The sequence below is a fragment of the Onychostoma macrolepis genome, chromosome 02 (genome assembly GCF_012432095.1).
Source record: "Onychostoma macrolepis isolate SWU-2019 chromosome 02, ASM1243209v1, whole genome shotgun sequence".
Classification (NCBI taxonomy): domain Eukaryota; kingdom Metazoa; phylum Chordata; class Actinopteri; order Cypriniformes; family Cyprinidae; genus Onychostoma; species Onychostoma macrolepis.
In genome coordinates, this window is record NC_081156.1 from 27207205 (window position 1) to 27230729 (window position 23525).

A 23525-nucleotide genomic window follows, 5' to 3' on the forward strand; every position below is an offset into this window, starting at 1 on the left:
TAAAGAGTATAAAGTCGTAACGATTTTTTGCGCGACTTGATCACGGTGCGGCGCGCTGCCGTGTCTCGTCCTCAGTGGCTCGCAGCGCGTCGCGCGCCCCCGCCCCCCCAAACCGAATACGAGAGTGCGCGCGAGAAATGCAGCGCGAGACACACACCGAGCAGCCCCAATAAACCCCGCCGAATCCACGCGCACGGGAAAAAAGACACTGGGAAAAACCAGCAGACGCCTGAGAAAGGAGTGACAGGAAAGTCCACCGCCGACGGTAAGAGTCTTTCACTCTTTTAGTAGATTAAATAAACACTCTGCCTCAGTTACATGAAGAATTTGTGTAGTTGGAGCGTCTCTGATAAATAAGAGCAGCTCCCATTTGGAGAGACGGAGCGCACGGTAAAGAACCGGGGCAATATCGAAATCAAGTGTACTTTCAGCATGTCATTCAGCGGGTGAATGGAGTAATAATGTATCTGAGCTTATTTGATTTCTGAGTTGCACATAAAGATTTAAATAAATCAGCCACGGAATTCACGCGGACGAACTGAGTGGAGAGGGGCGTGTTCTGCGCGTGCATGCCGTCGCTTTCGCGCTGTTTATTGTTATTTTAATGCACAAATTTGAATGAAAATTGCTCATAAGATGAATTAAGGAGTATTAGAATAAAGCGTAATGGATAAAGCGTGTTTTCTGAGGCGCAAATGTATAAGTTTATTATAGATTTTCAAAGTCATGTTTTGTATGGGGTAATAGTAATGGTTATGGTTGTGTTTTCAAAGTAAATGCTGCTTTTTACTGTTTACACAAGCGGATTTATGTCCACCGTCCTCTTTTGTCAGTGCTGGCACGCATTTTGCAGCGCTGTCTAACTGGTGCACACGCGTGCGCGCACACGCACCCACCCACACACGCACGCACACATAGCCTACACAGATATTACGGAGCCGAAGTTTATAAATAATATACACACGATAAATCCTTATAATTCATTAATACTGTTTGTACACATATTTTCTTTACCCTTTGTGATGCTCTACAGTGCCAAAGAGACAGTTTCGTAACTCTGTCACTTACTGATGTAAAGTGAACAGGGTTTAGTTTTTTCTCTCTATATCAATGCGGCTTTTATGATAGTATTTCTTTTTTTAGTTTATTTATTATTCCAAGCTACCGCTGTAATTGCCCGATCCTTTGTCTCTGCAGAGCACATGCGCATTGCGCGTAGGGTGTGGATGGACAACTGATGCTTTTACCTCCTATATATCTCGCTTTGTCTACTAATTATCTGTTTTGTTTAAACGCACAACCGTATTTATTTTGAATATTATTTTCCGCAGCTGTGTTTATCAGTATTCCGTTTGTAGAGCAATCTATTTTACATTTCACGGCGATGCCGCAGACAATGAACCAAGTGAGGGAGAAAAAAAAAAAAAAAAAGCTAGTGCTCCGATCCCCGCACACTAAAATCACACCGTGCAAAACGTCTCCGCCCAAATGTCGTCTTTTTTTCCCCGTCTGGATGAGAGCTGATATTATGGGACGGAGGTGAGTTTGAGAGAAGGAGCGGGCGGTGTGATGAGCGAGAGGCTTCATAATCCACGCGTTCACACGCACCAATAAACCGCTGCTTCAATGAGTCACGCGTTTCAACCTGGAAACATCAAACCAAACTGAGAAATTGAGGTATCCATTTGCCAAATTGTTGGATTTTAAATGTTCAAAACACTAGAAATAGTTAGGTGTTACCGCAATAAAATTGTATAGTGTAAAAACAAATTCAAACATATTGGCTATTGATTATTGATCTTTTATGAACTGGATTGGTGACATAAGACATTGTTATAATGGTTGCTACACTATGGAAATTGCATCTCTCCGTCTCTGAAGAGAGAGAGTGATAGAGATAAATGAATATTTATGTCAGTTCAGGTCTCATTTATTTGTCCAGTGCATTTGTATAATGCATATATCTTCGACTTGATTGCACAGATACTATTTAAACTGAACTGAGCTGGACCATGACATCAATGAATTCAATAATGAAATGCCTTTAACTGAAAATTAAGTGTTTAATCTTTTCATTTTACATTATTGACACTATTTTCCTATTCTGATATTGGAAAGTTGCTTTGACACAATCTGTATGGTTAAAAGCTCTATATAAATAAAGGTGACTTGACTTGACTTAATGCAGAAGAGCCTGAAGGCAACTCATGCAGGAGCCACTCAGCCACCAAAAACATTATTAACCCTGCATGAGTGAGTGCCAACATTTACAGATCTGCACCTTTGGCTCTGAGAGCTCATGAGTTGAATTAGCAATAATCTTGATTAAATGTGTATTTTAGATTGTGAGATTCCCTGTAGGTCACTCACAGAAACAAGAAGAGCAGTCAGGTGATTCATGTCCGTGCGAGACGCCCAGTATCAAGCCCAGCTGGAGTTTTGTGTGCTGCAATAGCAGAGGAGAGCAGGACTCAGGAGGAAGCAGTGAGAGTGAGAAAGACCTGTATTGTCTGTTGGGTAGTTCATGATTGCAGATTATACAGTCTGAATCAGTGCGCATCAGTCTAGTTTCAGCCGAAGAGTTGAGAAAGAACGGATTTTCAATTTTTAGCTTTTTTTGCATTTATTTACAGGGCTGTAGAAAGCATGTGATCAGCTAAAGAAAAAAAAAGAAGGAAAACCTTTTTTGCTCATTCAATATTCAACAACAATAATAATGTGTTATTAATAATAATAATAATAAATACAATAATTTTTTAATTATAGAGATTAAATCAATAAAGACATTTTACTATTAATAATAATAATAAATAATACTTTGTACTGTAAAAAAAAAAAGAAAAGAATAATTTAAAAAGTATTTATTAATGATAATAATAATGTTGACAACAGATTTATAATTGTTTCTGATTACAAATTTGGGAAGATGAGCATGTTGCATTTTTAAAAGCATATTTTAAGCAACCTGATCTCATGACGAAAACGTACCTTTGGGAATCTTTTTGTAAGATGCAAAATATGTACCAAGTATATATCACTGCAGTTTCCAATTTCTGCAGTTTGAACACTGGAGGCGGTAAAACAGCGAGCACTTGTAATCGTTTTTGTACACAGTTATAATTACAGCTCCATATGTTTTGTTTTCCGGATGTAAAAACTTGCTCGGTAGCTCAGCTGGCACGGAATTGGACTTACGATGCCCAATCCTTGGGTACGATTCCCGTCAAAAACATGACTCACGATGAAAGAGCTGAAAGATGAGAGATAAACAAGATAAAACGGCATGCTTGTGATTGCAATTTTATTTCACATTTGGTTTTGTTCATACTATTGGGTAGGTTTAGGTGTAGTGCAGATGGTATGTTATTTTAAAACGTCACAGAGCATTAGAGTTATAGTGCCACTTAATGGAGATTTCAAGTCAATTAAAACATGACATATGTACATTCATCTGTTCCCGGGGAACAAAACTGAACACTCATTTAGCGCCACTCAGGAGACATTTCACATCAAATGTGTCACTACGTATTTCACGTCTTGCGAAAAAGTTCCCACAGGTACGTTTTCGTCATGAGATCAGGCTTGTTTTGACGCTGGAGCAGATGTAGAAAATAATGGCTCCTAAGCGATTGTTCTGTTGTTGGATGTAATAATGAACATAGCAGTCATTTACTCCTGACATCTGAGCCACTGAAGACACAGTGGATTACCTTTGTTTTTGAAGGGCATGCGCCCCCCGATCTACCTAAATGCGTTTATGTTGGTGCAAATCATTCGTGATCCAGCCTTTTATGAATCTTTGCAAATTGCCTTTCCTAATAACGTGTTAGTTAGCAAGTTCTGCAGCTAAAGTAAACAGTATCATGACAACGGCTCGTCACCCCACGGAAGAAAGGGGCGGGTGAGCAGAGATCATTAGCATTTAAAGGAACACAGCTGATTTTTGACAGGGTAAACGGGTGTTGTTTTACACTACCATTGAGAAATTTTAACCAAAGTATGTTACAGACTTTTCATCAAGGCGCTTAAAAATCATATCAACTTGTGGAAAATGGGCATCCAATGACCCCTTTAAGTGACCCAAACTTTCAGAGATGAAGTTCGTGTGAAGCGGCATTTACTGTGAACCGAGCAACTCCGGGTCTCTGAATCTTGAGCTGCTCACAAGTAAATAAACCTACCTGGTCTCATGGCATTTACGTACCTGGGTGCACTTTTTAGCGTGACCTAAAATACGTACCAATAAGTACATATCACTGCAGTTTCCAAAATAAATGAACACTTTCACACAAATTTACAGAGTTGCAGGGGCGGATCTAGAAAATAATATTTAGGGTGGCAAAGGGGTGGCATGGGGTCTATGAGGGTGGCAACACCAAAGCATGCAAAGATTTTGGGGATTTATTGTCTGACGTGCACAGTTATGTTCACAAATATTGCATTACCATTAAGTAATCATCTATACTGTTTAAAATGAAAAATAAATAACATTTCAATATCCATCATGGCACCAAGTCAATACACAATATGAAAAACTTCAACAGGTTATAAATGTTTCTGAGCTTGTATAATTAAAGAAGACATTCTGTTATTACCAGAGGTGGGAATGTCTGTAATCACCCAGAACACTATCAATAGTCTAGCAACACCCCAGCAACTGCATAGCAAAAGCCTAGCAACCATCCAGAATATCCTAGCAACCAACTAGCAACACTTTAGCAAACATCTAGAACATCTAACTGACCAAACTATTTATGTTTCTTAAACAAGTCTTTAAGACAAGCCAGCATAAAATTGTCTTTCAAACTTTTCAATCTAGTTATTACAGGTATTCTTAAATGCTTACAAACAATTAAAATACACAGATGACTTTCCTGCCCAGTGAACACTCATGCGATCAATAACACTTAACAAAAAGCTCTTATTAGGATTCAATTATTTTTGCAGCTCAATCATGTCTATTACAGTATACAACATAAATTAAATTACAGATAATAATAATAATTCAGCAATTAACTTTTGGGAATGGATAATTTTCATTTTACTACTGGAAAGTAATCTTGCAGTAGATGAAAAACACTAGAAAAGTTAAAATACCAAAGAATTGTATATGAACTTGGTATGCACCACAATACAGTACAGTATAAAATAAAATAAAATAAAATAAAGTAAATTCAGCATCCTCTGCACATTTGGTCAAATTTCATTACAGTGTACAGTACTATAGCAGTTTCCTGGTCTCCTGACACAAGACTATATCTCTAGGCAGTCATTTCTCAGTTCTGCAAACATGCAGTACACATAAAAGATGGTTACAGATAAAATTTGACAGTCACACGTTTGAAGGTGTACAACATGTGCTAGAGTTTACTGTACATATAGAAGAGTGAAATTTCCATCATGTACTGGTACTGTACTGTAATTATATTGAATGTGTAAGTATAAAACCCATGTATATTATTCGGTCAGGTCTCTCCATTGTTAGGATGCAGAGATTCTGATTGGTGTCATCAGTTTTGCTGCCTAATCTCATTGTTAAACTTTTTGAGAAATGTGTCTTTGTTTTGAGAACTGAATTAATGGTTTGGGAAAATGGGCCAACTAAAATCAGTTATATTAAATTAACAATAGAGAAAACTGCACTTCTGCAGGACTTCTGAATAAACCGAGAAGCAGTATCTGATTCACGAACAAAAGGGCTGCGCTTTGTATTTTTGACTCAAAAAGAACCGGTTCTTAAGAGTCATTTGTTAATGAAGCAGACTACACTGGGCGCGCTGCGTGCGCGTGCAACAATCGCGCGCGGTCATCGCCGAGGCTGAAAAGTAGCACATGAAACACTGCTTACATTTATATTTTATTCTGTGATAATTCTGGGGTGGCACAGCTTTTTCTTAGGGTGGCACTTGCCACCCCGGTAGATCCGCCCCTGCAGAGTTGCGATTAATAAAGCGTAATTTTCGCACAGTTACTTGAAGAATATCATGCTATGACTTCAAAACAATATTAATATGCTGGGAGATTTGAAAACTGATGCTTTTGAACGTTAGCATCGCACACATCCAGCTTCATATCTATGGGTTTTCATAGATGACAAGTTTGTTCGGTAGTTCACGGAGTACGGAGACGGACTTAGCACTTAGAAGACGAGAAGCACCGGTTCGAATCCCGTGTAACTACGGTTCGACAAAGCAGTTAAAATCTGCGTAAAAGGAAGTTCAAATGGCACAGTTGCATCAGCTAATATGTTTTTATATCAGTTTTGCATTTGTTAACACTATCGGCAGAGGCGTAGCAATAGGGCAGGCAAGGCAGGCAATTGCCTGGGGCCCCGCATTTTGAGGCGCGACAGATGACCATTTGAACAATCGGAAATGTCATTATTAATAATATACACGTAACATGGAGCAATACATCTGCATCCCCACTAGGGGGCTCCCTCTCGCATTACGCTGGATGTGCTTGCCTTTTGCCTGGGGCCCCCACTTCATCTTGGTTCGCCTCTGACTATCGGGTAGGTTTAGGGCTGGATTTGATGTAGGGCATATTTCCAACACGATAGAGCATTGACCTTTAGCGACAGTCCCCGGATATTTGAATTCTGAACCGCCGCAATACGTATCTGAAGCAACGTAATAAAACAACAGCAATACGTACCAATATCTACGTAATAAAAACGTGCCAGGGTTCACATATCGAACCTGTGTTTTAGCGCCACTCAGTGGACATTTCTATTTGAAACTGCAGCAAAACGTGCAGCAAGGTACGTAAAACGGTGTCGCACAAAAAGTGCGCAGAGGTACGTATTTTTATGAGACCAGGTTGAAATAAACACAGTGCCGTGTTTCACTCTGAAACAAACAGTAGCCAATTATTGGCCAGCAAGCAAGTTTCGCCATATATACTTGCCAACACTGTTTTTTACTCGTGTTTGGTGCTTGCCAGCGTTTATTTTGGACTCTGGCTAAAATTAAGTAAATGTACTTGAAAACGCAGCAGTTTTTTTCTCTCGGATTTGCGCAGTTCATACTTCAGGTTGGAAAATACGGAAATATACCAAATATGTATGTTGTGATGCTCTACCTCAAATGTGCCACAAATCGACCAAGGCAATGCTCTAAAATAATGCTGAATTTGGTGCACCAGGTGCTTTTATCTGAAATTTTTTAGATGACTGCGATCACAGTTTTCAGTGTTTGTCAGAAGAAGAGCAGGATAGACTGAAAGCAAGAGAGAGACAGGAAGGAGGCAGTGAGACAGGATGGCACTGACAGAGACAGAGGCAGCTCAGCCAAGCAGAGCTTTGTGTGTGTGTGTGTGTGTGTGTGTTTGTTTGAGGAAGATCACTGAAAGGGACAGATAACTCAAGAACATCTGAGATGGTCCCAAATTAGAGATGCATTCAAAATCACTGTTATTTCTGGACTTGTCACTTAACTTAAAAAAAAAAAAAAAAAAAGAATTTCAAAGTCTACGTACCCATTCTGTCACACCATTGTTAACTACTTCAGATTAGTGGAGCATTCTTTTATTATTTGATGTTTTCCTCAGGCAGCCTTAGTTGTGCTGGCAGAACTTGATAAGTTTTAGTGTCAGTCACTAGTCAGGTTCTGTCCCATCATGCTTTGCGGTCTGTGTGCACTGTGTGGAAAGTGATTGGTGGCTTTATGTGGAGCAGTAGAACTGAGCCACTGAGCCTGATATTGTTTCACTTTTACATTTTTACAAAGCACATTTTAACTGAACAGTTATTTTGCTTTTAAAATTATTTATGGCTACGTACACACTGCAGCTAAATTCGGCTGTCATTTCACCTTTTATTGCTTAACCCTGTTCTGTACACACAGAGTTCAGCAATTTATGGGAGTGACAACTGAATTGACTCCTGAAAAACGCAGGTAGTGACAACTCTACACAGTGTGTACAGAACCGAACAGAACAACTGGTTGTTAATGATGTATTTAAATGCGTTTCAGAATTGTGTCTTTCCTGTATGTGTGGTGCAAGAAATTACAGGGTTTTGACTCATTAGTGTTGCCAGATCTTTATATAAAAAACAAAACCAAAAAAAACCAAATAAGAGCAAACCCAAAATAAACTATTGCCTGCCTATTTTATTAACTCCATAAACTGTATAGCTTTATGAGTCAAGCCTAAAGATGCTTAAAGATATGTGGACATGGCAACCCTTGAAGAGTGCTGTGCAAAGCAGACTTCCAAACATAACGTGATGGCTCTGTTGTGGTTTAGTTGAAATCTATTGGATTAAAATGAAAATTTGTTGGAGTTGCAATGTTTTTGCAGGTTGTTTTTGTGTGAAAATGTTTCTGTGAAATGCTAAAGAAGATTTAGCAAAATGTGCTGTATAATTTATACTATATACTGCATGTGTGTGTGTGTGTGTGTGTGTATATACACACACATACGCGCACACACACAAAACAACACTGGACCCTATTGACTTGCATTGTATGTATAAAACAGTTTAAACATTCTTCAAAATATATTGTATCAACCCACAAGATGCAGGGTAACTTCATGTGTGTATTTATTTCTATGATTATGTGTTAATTACCTATGGGCAAGCAACAGCTCAGATTTCTCAATTCTGATATTGTGTGTGTCATCATGGAATCTCTCTCTGGGTTGCCATGACAATGACCTGAAGGAAGTGTAAGCATGAGCCAGAATGGCAGCTCTCCTATGGTTCCTACGGCAACAGCCAATCAAAGGCCAGACCCCCACTGACCCCACCTGTCTGTTACAGGCCCTTGGAGAGAGATACACACAAAACACGCTGTGTGCTGGATGAGAGCATTGAACAGACAATGACCAAAAGACATACATAAATGACATCAAATAATAATACATGTCAGCTGTCAGAGAGTGATAAATGTAGTCTGGTGTCACTGTATTTTTACAGTATAGAACCTTGTGAAAGTACAGACAGGAATGAAGGCATATTTAAAAAACACTTGTGTTGTGTTCAGGACATCGACTATATAATCAAGGCCTAATGAACAATGCAGTTGCCTCTTGTTTGGACAGCAAGTTTCCCAGAAGAATGAAAACATTAAACACTGTGTGGATTTGTATGTGTCCGTTTTTTTTTTTTCCTGGTGATATGTGAATTATGTTTAGACTAAGCCTAAATCTCAGATATTTAAAACAAAAATATACATCTTTTTTAACTTCACGAAGTCAGATATGAAATCTTAAGATAATACTTTTTTTTTTAAAACACCAGATATATGTGCAATAAAAATGTCTAGTAAAAATATGTGGGTGTTTCTTCAACTATGAGCATATATGGTACATTTTTTATTAAAGACTTCAACTGTTTCTTATAGGAAATTCTTGGAAATATTTTATCATGCCTTCTTTCATCATTTATATTTTGCTATTTTTAAAATGGGTTCCATGTATAGATTTTATTGTTTTATACCAAAGACAGACATTTAATATTAAAATATTAAAATCAATCATAAAATATTATAAAATTTTTAAAACGATGACAATCTAAATAAAGCCTGAAATTTATTGTGTAGAAATTGTCTCTTGGTTGTATAATTTCAATCACAACCAACAATTTTGTCACTAATAGAATTAGAATTAGAGTTTTCAAAAGTTAGCATACTTGTTTTATGAAGATATTAAAATGATTAATTTTTAATTAAGATCATTAGGTTATTAGGTTATGAAGAAAGATAAACAAATATAAATTAAGAATGGAGAATTTCAGTAATTTTCAGTTAAGCTCATTTTGTAAAATTACACAAAAAATATAAAAATATTATTTTAATGTATATATGTATACATAAATGCATATCGTATATACATAAATTAGCTGTAGAAAGACAAATGATTCTACCTTTTTTATTCCAAAAATGTTCAAAATGTAATTTCCACAATATCAAACACAATACAGAATTTGAGACGCAATAGAAATGACATTTGTTGGTTACGAAAAATAAAATAATTCTTCTGTAATGCCTGTATATTGACATTGTTATAGTTGACACTGGCAATAGTTAAAGAAACACCCATAAGTGTGCTGTACATTTAATTTGTTACATTTATATAGAGCTTTTCAAAGCACCCGAAGCGCTTTACATTGTGAGGGGGATCTCCTCAACCACCACCATTGTGCAGCATCCACAGTGCACCAGAACGCCCACCACACACCAGCTTATTGGTGGAGAGGAGACAAAGTGATGAAGCCAATCAGTAGATACAGGGATGGTTAGGAGGCCATGATGGTCAGAGGCTAATGGGAAAATCTGCCATTTTCCTGAGGGTCACACCTCTACTCTTTTCGAAAGACATCCTGGGATTTTTAATGACCACAGAGAGTCAGGACCTCGGTTTAACATTTAGCCTATATATGTGTATTCAAGTGTGAAAGCTCACATCTCATTTTATCAAGCATCTGTCAGTTACACGATTTATGGATGTTTGTACTCGAAGGACATGACACGTGACATGACACAAATCTCGTCCTATCCTGAAACACACACAGATCAAGGCTGCAACTCAGGGTGTTTGCAACTTGGAATTGTGTGTGTGTTACTATCTCAGACTGGCTCCAGTGAGGGTGTTTTTAGGAGCCATGACAGCCTTAAATAAACAGACACACACACACACACTCAAAGTCAAAGTGCATTTTACCATCAGTGAGCCGCTAAACAGTCATCAGAATAATGCGGAGTCTGTACACTACTGAAGAAAGAATCTCAAGGTCTTCGTGTGCACGAGCGTGTTTTTGTCTGCCAGTGGTGTTTATGTTCCCTCGCCGTTGTTTTCATTAGAGCAATTTCCATCCTGAGAGATGGCTGTGTGTGTAGGATGAAGGATTTTACCAGGTCAAAGTTTTCACAGTTCTCAAGACACTGTCCAAATGAGTTAGTAAACTACCTCAGCGCTTCCAAATACTCTTGTTGAAACATCGGAGTAAACCAATGTCTTCTTTGCTCTCTTTCTCTCTCTGTCTATCCATTTGAACTCTATTTATCTTACTACTGGTTGTGAGACTGTTTTATTGCATTCGTGTTCATTTAAAATCTTCCCTCGCTCTACTGTTTATGTTCCTGAAGTAGATGTTTCTCAGACAAAGTTAAATGGACTGCGATACACACACACACACTCAAGGTCCTGATACTTTCTTCACATTCAACAAAATAACCCTAAAATAATGACCTTGTAAAAGCAATACAATATGAATTATCAAGGCACATTCTTGTTATACTAGGTTTATCTTTTAGACTCAATAAACTGGAAGCTCACCAGTTATTCCATGGGTTTGAACAGATTTTTATCTGTTGTTGCTTGTAAAGCACTTTGAGCTAAAAGTGCTAGATAAATTAAACTCAACCCAACTGCATCATCATTAACAGCTGCTTTCTTAGGATTTTAAAATGGCAGCACATTTTAGTTCATTAACTGTCTATCTAGTTCAGTGTTGGTAATATTTTAAGGGCAGTTTGATTCTTATGCTTTCATGCATATTTATTTGATGAATAATAAACTAAAGAACAAACTATATTGTGAAATTGAATAACTTTTTATTTTAATATATTTAAAAATATGTAATTAATCATTTAATTTGTTCCTTATGGCAAAGATGAATTTTAAATCTTCAGTGTCACAAGAAATCATTCTAATGTACTAATTTGAAAGAAACATTTCTTATTATCAATATTGAAAAGTTGTGCTGCTTGATAGTTTTGTGGAATGTGACATTTTTTCAAGATTATTTGATGAATAGCAAGTTTAAAAGAACAGAATTTATTCAAAATATGTATTTTAAATGTATATTTTATATTAAATTGGAAATTTATATTGACATTTATATATATTTTTTTTTACAATGTAAAAGTCTTCATTGCCACTTTTGATCAATATAATGTGTCCTTGCTGAATAAAAGCATTAATTTGTGTTAATTGCACTGACCATAAACTTTTGAATGGTAGCAAATAGCAGAATAAGTAAATCACATTTTGTAGGATCATTACAGTGCACTTCATTCATGAAACTCAGCGATATTTGCCTGCTGCATTTGGCGTCACTATTAAATGTCATTTTTATAGGTGATTTTTGTGTACATTTTCTGCTGATAATGGCAGCAATAATTTATCAAATGATGGAGAAGAGCTCTTTAACAAGGCACCCAGACGTGGGGTCGTGCAGTGGGGTCAAGCACACTTTAAAAGAGCCAAATAAAGTGCTTGGATAAAGTATGGCAGATTGTAGTAGTCTGCCTTTATCCTCCACAACCTAGCATTTAGAAGTGGCCTGTAAGATGGGGATTTACAGCCTGCAAATTGGGTTCATCACCAATTTTGTGGCCAATTTCACACTGTTACCTAACGTGCATAATTCCTTTAGTGAGTTATGTGCTGAAAGAATGCAAATAAACTGCTTTTAGCAGGCGAAATTAATCTTTCCTGTTTTGATTTTAGTTCCATATTGTGCAGTTAATGGTTCTGTGACAGTTAATAAGAGTCTAAGACATGTTCACTGATCAGGAAGAATCAGGAAGGAAGAGTGCTCACTACACACACATTTATGGCCAAAACATTTTTTTTTTTTTTTTTTTTGGTGTTGGAAGTTTAGTTAAATTAAATTAAACAAAAGAATAATTACCTAGAGTGACTCTTTCTGTCAACAGTCACAATGTCTGTCATCCTGAAACCAACTTGGGTAAAGTTGGTTTTATATTCGCACATTCGGACTATTGCATTCAATTGCTTTGTTAACCGCACTACATTGGACATTCAGCAGACATTTACAAGTAAGTATGACATTAAAACAATACTTGCCCATTTTGATCGATTGTGAAAAAATTTAGTAGGTTGACAATGATATCGCTGATTAGAATCTGCAAAAAAATTACTTTATTGCACATATAATTAGAAAGTTATTGAACACGGAAATGTGTTAATGTTGTGAATGTGTGAATATAAAACCAACTTTACCCAAGTCTGAAACCACACCTACCATTTGGCCCTTAACTGCTGATCTGTGTTAAAGGAACACTCCACTTTTTTTGGAAATAGGCTCATTCTCCAACTCCCCCAGAGTTAATAAGTTGAGTTTTACCGTTTTGGAATCCATTCAGCCGATCTGGCGATAGCACTTTTAGCATAGATCATTGAATCCGATTAGACCAGTAGCATTGCGTTCAAAAATGACCAAAGAGTTTCGATATTTGTCCTATTTAAAACTTGACTCTTCTGTAGTTATATCGTGTACTAAGACCGGCGGAAAATAAAAAGTTGCGATTTTCTAGGCCGATTTGGCTAGGAACTGTCCAGGCTAGGAACTATAGCAGGTGCAGTGATATTACGCAGTGCCTGAAAGTAGTCCCCAGCTAGGTACCTAGTTATAATATAGCTGGGGACTACTTTCAGGCGCTACGTAATATCACTGCGCCATGGTACGGCAGCAAAGTTCCTTGATTATTACGCCGGAATGAGAGTATAGTTCTTAATCATATCAGCCTAGAAAATCGCAACTTTTCATTTTCCGCCAGTCTTAGTACACGATATAACTACAGAAGAGTCAAGTTTTAAATAGGACAAATATCGAAACTCTTTGGTCATTTTTGAACGCGATGCTAATGGTCTAATCGGATTCAATGATCTATGCTAAGCTATGCTAAAAGTGCTATCGCCAGATCCAGAGATCAGCTGAATGGATTCAAAAACGGTAAAACTCAACTTATTAACTCTGGGGGAGTTGGAGAATGAGCCTATTTCCAAAAAAAGTGGAGTGTTCCTTTAACAAGAATAATCAATAAAACAAACACAATCACAATAATCATCATATGACTCATCATTGCATATTTACTCTTCACATCATCTTGACCCATCAAACGAAAAACAGGAGCTTCTGGTTTCTCTGTCTGCTCAGTGTTCTGGAGTTATTCATTAGCCTGAGCTGCTGTTTACGTAGAGGCCTGAGCCCTGGCCAACAATGTGCTAGTGAGTGCGTTTTGTTTGAGTATGTCTCTAGGGTTATGAGCCTGCTTGTGTATGTGTGTATTTGAGCTTGGAGGACAGATCTAAAGTTATTAGTGTGTGTGTGTGTGTCATAAACTTTGACCTGTCACATTCTCCTCTCCCTCCACTCAAGTCCAGTCCCCACTAAAACATCTCAGAGTTGTGGCTCCACACTGCCTCCTGTTGACCTGGAGGTAAAACAACAGTGTCTGTATTCAACATACAAGCACACACATGCACATACGAGTGCGCTTGAGAGAGACAGGATATAAATCATGAGGGCGAATGAGGATGTATTATTAACTTATCTTCTACTCATTCATGTATATTTTATCCTACGTTCACATATATTTAGGGTTCATAATATTTAAGATTAGCAAGTTTGTTGCATACAAACGTGTGTTCAGCCAGTACACAACACAAGCCAATGAAATGATTCAAATACTCACTGAGAAGCATCTAAAACCAATATACTGGGGGAAAAAAGTAATATGTGAGTGAATATGTAGGCTAATATCTTAATAAGGTAACATACAGGTGCTGGTTATATAATTAGAATATCATCAAAAAGTTGATTTATTTCACTAATTCCATTCAAAAAGTGAAACTTGTATATTATATTCATTCATTACACACAGACTGATATATTTCAAATGTTTATTTCTTTTAATTTTGATGATTATAACTGACAACTAAGGAAAATCCCAAATTCAGTATCTCAGAAAATTAGAATATTAGAATATTACTTAAGACCAATACAAAGAAAGGATTTTTAGAAATCTTGGCCAACTGAAAAGTATGAAAATGAAAAGTATGAGCATGTACAGCACTCAATACTTAGTTGGGACTCCTTTTGCCTGAATTACTGCCTCAATGCGGCGTGGCATGGAGGTGATCAGTTTGTGGCACTGCTGAGGTGGTATGGAAGCCCAGGTTTCTTTGACAGTGGCCTTCAGGTCATCTGCATTGTTGGGTCTGGTGTCTCTCATCTTCCTCTTGACAATACCCCACAGATTCTCTATGGGGTTCAGGTCAGGCGAGTTTGCTGGCCAATCAAGCACAGTAACACTATGGTCATTGAACCAGCTTTTGGTACCTTTGGCAGTGTGGGCAGGTGCCAAGTCCTGCTGGAAAATGAAATCAGCATCTTTAAAAAGCTTGTCAGCAGAAGGAAGCATGAAGTGCTCTAAAATTTCCTGGTAGATGGCTGCGTTGACTGTGGACTTCAGAAAACACAGTGGACCAACACCAGCAGATGACATGGCAGCCCAAACCATCACTGACTGTGGAAACGTCACACTGGACTTCAAGCAACATGGATTCTGTGCCTCTCCACTCTTCCTCCAGACTCTGGGACCTTGATTTCCAAATGAAATGCAAAATTTACTTTAATCTGAAAAGAGGACTTTGGACCACTGAGCAACAGTCCAGTTATTTTTCTTCACAGCCCAGTTAAGACGCTTCTGACGTTGTCTCTGGTTCAGAAGTGGCTTGGTAGCCCTTTTCCTGAAGATGTCTGAGCGTGGTGACTCTTGATGCACTGACTCCAGCTTCAGTTCACTCCTTGTGAAGCTCTCACAAGTGTTTGAATCACCTTTGCTTGACAGTATTCTCAAGCTTGCAGTCTTCTGTCTTCCTTCCAGTCAACTTTGCATTTAATATGCTTTGATACAGCACTCTGTAAACAGCCACACCTTTCAGTAATGACCCTCTGTGACTTACCCTCTTTGTGGAGGGCGTCAATGTTCATCTTCTGGATCATTGCCAAGTCAGCAGTCTTCCCCATTATTGTGGTTTCAAAGAACAAGGGATACCCGGAATTTATACTGTAGGGATGGTCATTTATTGAAACTCAAATGTAAATATTCTAATATTTTGAGATACTGATTTTTGACTTTCATGAGTTATAAGCTCTAATCATCAAAATTAAAAGAAATAAACATTTGAAATATATCAGTCTGTGTTTAATGAATGAATATAATATACAAGTTTCACTTTTTGAATGGAATTAGTGAAATAAATCAACTTTTTGATGATATTCTAATTATATGACCAGCACCTGTACATGTTTTTGTCCATATCTAATGTAGTTTATTGTATTTGAATATGAAACACTATAAGTTTGTGTTTGCTCCCAGAATGCATTTCTGCTGTAACAGCACAGTGATTGGGTCAGATTTTCTGCTCCAGTTCTCAACCCCCCTCCTCTGCCTCAAGCCCAGTGTGTGTGTATGTGTTGAGTTTTAGAGTTACATAAGCAAATTCAAAGCTGCACACATTTATATGGCAATACAGCCATATATATATATATATATATATATATATGTGTGTGTGTGTGTGTGTGTGTGTGTATGTATGTATGTACACAGGGCCTAAAACAAACTTTTTGCCACACCAGCCAATGGCCTGTGGCGAGATAAAATTTACCTGCCAAAAATTTTTTACCGGCCATGAAGCTCTTTTTGCAAAAACAGGCAGTTATTATTACTACAATGGCTAAACATATTTACAATGTTTTTAATTTGTCCTGCTACTGGTGTCTCTATTAAATGCATTGTTCCTCAATTTTACCTATTAATTTTAGCCATTCAACATTACAGTATAATTTAAAGCCATTATTTTTAACATTTAATAGGCTCTGAAATATAACAACTTTTAATTTAAGTGATTTTAAAACAATCTTCACATAAACTATAAATTGTATATGCATAAACTATACAGATTAATCTTTATTCAACCTACACAAGTTAACCAGAGACTAGAACAGTCCAATGATTTCTCTTTTTCTTTTGTTCTTTGATTTACATCAATGACAGACTTCAGCAGGTTTCACTTTAAATCAGCGCTGTCTCTTTAAAACCTGATGCACATGATGCGGATCTGACACATATTCGATTTTCTCCCAACTCTTTACGGTCATTTAAGACTTTATAACTAATTTAAGACTACTTTTACGGGGTAACTCGCCAAAACCGTGTATTTTGACATAATTGTGTGTGTTTTCGTCCGCTGAAGCGCTACTGGTGCGCTGTCTGAAGCGGCTCTGCGCATGCGTACAGCCGAACGCGCAGCTTTTCAAACTATATACTGCGCTGCACCGTTTCCTACGTGTCGCCACATTCTCGGGTTATGAAGAATAAAGAAAAGTTAATCTTCCGAAATGAAGTAGCAAAATCTTCTCAGGTAAAAGTTATTAGAACCGTGTCTAGGGACAAGCTGGCCATCACACTGCTCTGACCTTATCAGCCCGTTTGTATCCTATTATTTGATTCACTCTTGTCGCTTATGACAGAACAGCTAATCACGATGATGTTGTCTTTGGAAAAGATTTTATTCGCTTATGTCAGAAACAGCGAATCTCTTTAAAACTTGCTGTTGTTTTCACTACATTGCATTGTAATATTTCGTAAAAGTTTTACCCGCCAATTGGCGACTGATACTTACATGCGCTTGGCGAGTGTTAATTTTACGCCCTGTATGTACGTATATGTATATACAACTAAACTATCAAGTTATTTTTAAGTTTTGAACAGTAAGTTTTTCTAAATATTATATTCATCAAAGAATTCTATATAAAAAAAAAGGACCATGCATGGTTTCACAAAAATATTAAAATATCTGTTTTTAAGATTAATAAAATAAGAAATTGATTTCTGAAGGATCATGTTACACTGAAGACTAGAGTAATGGCTGTTGAAATGTCATTGTTGCATCACAGTAATTTATTTTCTAAATATATATTGAAACACAAAACAGTTATTTTAAATAAAATTTTACTATTTTATTACTGTATTTTCAATCAAATAAATGCAGTCTTGGTGAGCATGAGAGATTTATGTATTGACAAAATTACATACCCCGACTTTTAAACAGTAGTGTATATACATCAAATGTATAAGTCACTAAGAGTTAATAAATTATTATTTTATCAATATTTTTTCAATTACATGTGCTCAATGCTCATTGCACTTCAAATAGTGCCAATTGATGTCTGTGTGATGTATGCCACACACTGTGTGCAAAACTGTTTAAAATATATGATATAAAGGGCAGATATAAACCGTACAATCCAATAATAAAACAAAGTTTCTAAGCGGCAAAACATTTTAAATTACTGCAATATAAAATAAAAACCTAAACACAATTTTACTGAGAAGTCACTGTCCTTGCACAGTACTCAATACTTGCTTTGCATACAGTAACAAATTCATTGTTAATTTAAAATCTAAAATTAATCAAATTAAATTAATAAAAATGTTTCTTTGTTGCACACACAATGAAATGTGTTTTATCAATTAGATGTTGCAGCCCTTGTGACCAGTAAACACTCTCCACTGTGCAGCTCTGCCCTGGGCGCTAGCCTCTACGATGGAGCTCTGTTGTAGAGCCTAGCCAATACAGCTTAAGCTAAACTCTTTTTGCATTGCCCTGTACTGGAGCAGAAGCAAAAGTGCAGCCTTTAATTTTCAATTTGGCAATGAGGCTTTTGAATACTACTTGTACACACTGCATAGACAGTTTACAAGCCACACCAGGATCGAATTTACTACCAATCAGCAGGTTTCACACAGTCAGTGAATTTCAAGCCTCCTGTACAGATGAGACAGATCACAGACGCGCACACACTGCAGCGTATTGTTTAACGCTGAAACAGCGTGCTGCTGTCTGCTTGACTCAGTGGAGACGGGACAGATAGTGTCTATTGTTCTCTTGCACACTGCAAGGAAAGATTTCCATGTTTCCATTGTCATATGTGTGTGTGTGTGAAACTCAACTCACATGTTGGCTTCACATGAGTACTGCTCTCCTTCTGTCTGGAGAATAACTGTATGTGTGTGTGCAAGTGTGTCATCATTACACAGATGGTTGTTGAGCTCAGGAACGCTAAAGCAGCCAACAGGGACATTGGAGTGAGAGTGAGAGAGAGAGAATGTGTTTCACACAGCTCCTTATTCGGAATGGGTCACATGAGCACCCGGTTGCCTTGGTAACTGTGGTTCTGAATTGCAGGTAGTATGGCTCAGAGATGCTGTCCTCTAAAACCCCCTCCATCTATCTAGATAACTATCAGCGCTAGAGTCTGATTACTGATTAATGATCTAGTTTTGATGCATGATATGATAGAACCTTGACAGGCTGTCTCAAAAATTTGAGTTTAGCCTGCTGAGCTTTTATTAGCTCTCTGTTTCAGGATTGAAGCGCATGTGCTAAAATAAACCCAGAGCAGAACATACAAAGTATATTCATCTTTATTTATTTTTCTTTTCTCTCTCTCTCTCTCTCATTACGACACCTTGCACAGACCTATTTGCAGACAGGGTTTTTTTTTAGTACCTGTTAAAAGCATGAATTCAATTTTTCTTCCCAGTATGCCATTCTGATTATGCAAGACATGTAGTGTTTGACATGCTACACATGAATTTCCACAAATAATCCCAGAGGAAAATTTTATTGCTCAGTGGTTCCTCTTTGCTCATGGCTCAGGAAGCAATAGAGGAACCTTTTTTTAAATCTTTGTCTTTGATGTTTCTACTAAAATTCCTGTGGAATTAAAACCAGAAACAAATTAGATAGTTGTTGACACAGTATAGAATAATATTACAATATTTTATACTAAAGTATAGCCCAGGGGGTTTGAAATTGGAGCCTGCAAAGGAATGCTAGATGGTCTGTAGAAAGGTTTAGAGAAACTAACTAAATAAATACATAAAACTTAGATTACACTAAATCAATCTTACAGTACAATAATAAGTAGAAAATCAATGTATTAGAATCTTTTCCAAATAACATTTTAGGAATATATTTATTATGTAATTTTTTCATATAAATTGGATCATTATACAAGAAATTATATAGATGCCTTGTAAATTTCAGGGATGGGAGCTCACTAAAATTGATCATAATTGGGGGTCTGTGGCATCCAAAAGATTGTAATCTATTGGTATAGCATTATATAGTTTAGTCTTGAATATTTTATGGTAGTCAATATCATTTGGAAAGAATTAAATGAAAATAAATGATTAATTATTATAATCTCATCTTGCAGACTGGTACATGTATATTGGCAAATCTGAACACAGTTTGGGACATTGTCGAGATCTGAAACTCTAGAAGGGATGTTTGAGTTTTCTAGAGTCCATTTCTTAAAAACATTTAGTCACACTGCTGTCTGAGAAACAACAAAAGATTTCATTTATGACTTTAGAGTTGAAATAAAAGATGAAACGAAGTACTCATTCTGAGTCATTACAGCCAGTGTTGATTGTCCTGTTTCTCTCTTTCACAGGTCAGAGGTAAAATGGGAGGGAAGCTGAGCAAAAAGAAGAAGGGATACAATGTGAACGACGAGAAGGTGAAAGAGAAGGACGCAAAGACGGAGGGAGCGTCGGCGGAGGAGGGCGAAGCTCCTAAGGAGAACAAGGAGGATGCTCCTGCCGCCACTGAGACAACCAATGACACGGCGGCGGCCGCCAAAGAAGCCACGCCCACCGCCGATAGCAACTCCACCGCACCCAAGGAGGAGGAGAAAAGCGCCGCCCCTCCGAAGAAGGAGGAGCCTGCAGCAAACGCTAACGCTCCTAAAGCTTCTGACGCCAAGAGCAGCGAGGCTGCCAAAGCAGAACCCGCCAAGAGTCCAGATGCCCCTCCTGCCAAAGCGGAAGAAAAATCCGCCCCTTCTGCAGCTCCGGCCAATGAGAAAGAAGCTGCGAAAGAGCCTGCTAAAGATCCCGCCCCTCCTGTAGCCACAGCGACGGAGAGCAAGCCCGACGCTGAGTCTAAAAAGACTGAGGCTCCGCCCGCAAAAGAATCCGCCCCCGCAGAGCCAATCACCACGGAGTCCAGCCCCGCCCCCAACAAGGAGCAAGCAGTCGCTGTGCAGGATTAACAGAAGGAACAGTGAACGACAAGATTAATGACAAATGAAAAACCAGATCAAATCTAAATAATTAAAACTAGCCCGCCCATTTTAAATTATATCAGTAATTATAATATGAATAATGATAATAGTAACAATAACCATAATGATTTTAACAGGCTGGACTTTGATCATTGTGTTGGTGATGGACATGATCATGGTGAATAAGACTGGCAGTTATGATGATATTATCTTTAATATCCAATTGAACTTTGATACAAACCACCAGCCCCCAACTCTCTCTCTCTCTCTTTATCTCTTCTCACTTTTCTTTCTACCTCCATTCAATGAGGGGTGGAATACAAACATGGAATCTATTCATTGCCACCCTCCGAATCTCACTTCCCTCCATTTGAGTGTGATGTGATGGCAGTGGGTGGGGTTAATATATATGTGTGTGTGTGTGTGTGTGTGCGTGTGTGTGTATGCGTGAGTGACAATAGTAGTAATAGTAGTAGTCCAACTTCCCTGATACATATTTCATATTTCCTGTTTGCTGCTTTCTAGTTAGTGATTGGCATTGTGTCTTTGCTTATCTCCCGACTTTCCTACTTTCTTAGTTTCTCTCTCTCTCTTTTTCTCACATATCAGTGGAAACAAAATCTGTGTATAGCACAATGCATCAAACACACACATACACACACGCACAGTATTGAATGTTAACAGTATTAATGTTTTTTAAAGGAACAGTTCACCCAAAAATGATGATCTAAACCTGTATGGCTTTTTGTCATCCGCAGAATGCAAAAAGAAAGAAGCTGAACGAGCGGCTCATTTCCTTGCACGAAAGTGAATGGGGACTACATCTGTCAAGCTAGATTTTGAGTAAAAAGCGATTTAGATTTCAAAGAAGACTTGGAATATAGTGTACAAGCCGTATAGACTACTTTTGTGAAGCTTTTCTGGTGCTATTTTGTCCTTTTTGGAGCTTGACAGACTTTGGTCCCCATCCACTTTTACTGTATAGAAAAGAGCAGCGTGCACATTCTTCAAAACGTTTCCTTTTGTGTTATACGCAAGAAAGTAAGTGATACAGGTTTGACGTGAAGATAAGTCATTTTAATTTTAAGGTGAACTATCCCTTTAATTGGATGTTTGAAGGTTAATTTGAAGTGTGTACATGTGTGGAGGGATCCGGGAGTATGAAGTGAGTGTGTGTATGGAGTTATGCATGGTATGAGCATGCATTTTCTGCATGTGTGTGTGTGTGTGTGTGTGTTAACGGAGTTCTGGTCTTTCTGTACTTTGAAAGCAGCAGATGTCATGATGTCAGAGAGACAGAGAGAGAGAGCCCAGACCTCCAAACTCACCAAACAGGACACACTTCACACACACCGATCTCTCAATATGCTGATAGAACAATGTGAGCGTTGTGTGTAGCTGTATGTGTGAGGCTGTGTGTGTGTTTTGCATGTCAGTGGTTGGCCCTATTGTTGTGTATTTTTGGTTGCTGTGGAGATAATGTTGCTACAGGTGATATTTCATTTGAATTAACATACACTCTCTCTCTCTCTCTCTCTCTCTCTTTCTCTCTGTTTCTTTCTCTATCATTCCTTTTCTTTCCAAAATTCCCTGGTAAAATAAAAAAAATAAATAAAATGGAAGAACTGAGATATATGTACTTGTATACATGGAGCAACATTAATAAAATGAAAGAAACAGATTGAAAATCAGCTCAAACGTCTTGATTTTTGTGTTTTCATAAGCTCACAGCTTCAGTATTTCTCCACAACACATTTGAATATATTTTAATGTTCGTGACAGTTCAAACAAATCAAAACTTCAAAGCATATATCTTGACGGAAAAAAAAAAGACTAGTCTAATTTTACCTGCAACAAATCCAAACTGTTATGTAAGCTGTCATTACACTGCAATAGAGGCACAGAAGACATTTGAAGTAGGATATAAACCAAAAGTGGTGCATTTACACACTTAATAAAGTGGCACAGGAGAAGAAGAAATGTAGTTGCACAGGAATCACAACTGTGGGAAGAAATATTGATTTTAAAGAGAAATGCTAATATTCTTATACAACCACTAAATCTGACACTGTACAAGCTACTAGTAATTTAAATTAGTTCAACTAGAATCAAGCTACTCTTTTGCAAGCTATTGGGAAGGACTGGATTCTAATATTATACAAAATAAAAATATATTTCATATGTATTGATAATTTCATACTTTAAACATGAATTGAATATTAAATGCAATCTATACCCATTAAACGATTAGCATAAATGCACTTAGTCAGCAAATTTTTGGTGGGCCATTTACACGACACTGTTTTCAACTAAAAATTGGAAACTTTTAATGCACTTTGGCCATTCATTTACATGACAACAGCATTTTGGGGGCCTGAAAACAAACTTTTGAAAACAGGTTTCAAAGTGCAAGTTTTTGAAAACAATACCATTGTCGTCTATGTGTAAACTACAACATATTTACAACATATACACAACCCGAATTTGCATAATACAGTGTTTTTAGTTATTTTCGTGGATCCGCGCGAACGGGGATGGTATTGAAGGAAAAAATTCTCTGTTTTTAGTACATTGTTGTCTAGTAAACATACCTCCAGTCATTTCAACAGGAATCCACGTGATCTGG

The 23525-nt window shown here is 37.5% G+C and overlaps 1 protein-coding gene across 1 annotated transcript; it reads left to right on the plus strand.

Moving 5' to 3' along the window:
* The first annotated feature begins 107 nt into the window (after positions 1 to 107).
* basp1 (brain abundant, membrane attached signal protein 1) lies at positions 108 to 22590 on the plus strand. Its single transcript, XM_058795112.1, has 2 exons — positions 108 to 265; positions 20288 to 22590. The coding sequence occupies exon 2, from the start codon at positions 20300 to 20302 to the stop codon at positions 20885 to 20887; it is 588 nt and encodes a 195-aa protein (XP_058651095.1). The 5' UTR covers positions 108 to 265; positions 20288 to 20299; the 3' UTR covers positions 20888 to 22590.
* Positions 22591 to 23525: the final 935 nt, after the last annotated feature.

What these genes read in the sequence shown, in the direction of transcription:
- basp1 (XM_058795112.1), top strand. Translation starts at nt 20,300, where the DNA reads ATGGGAGGGAAGCTGAGCAAAAAGAAGAAGGGATACAATGTGAACGAC.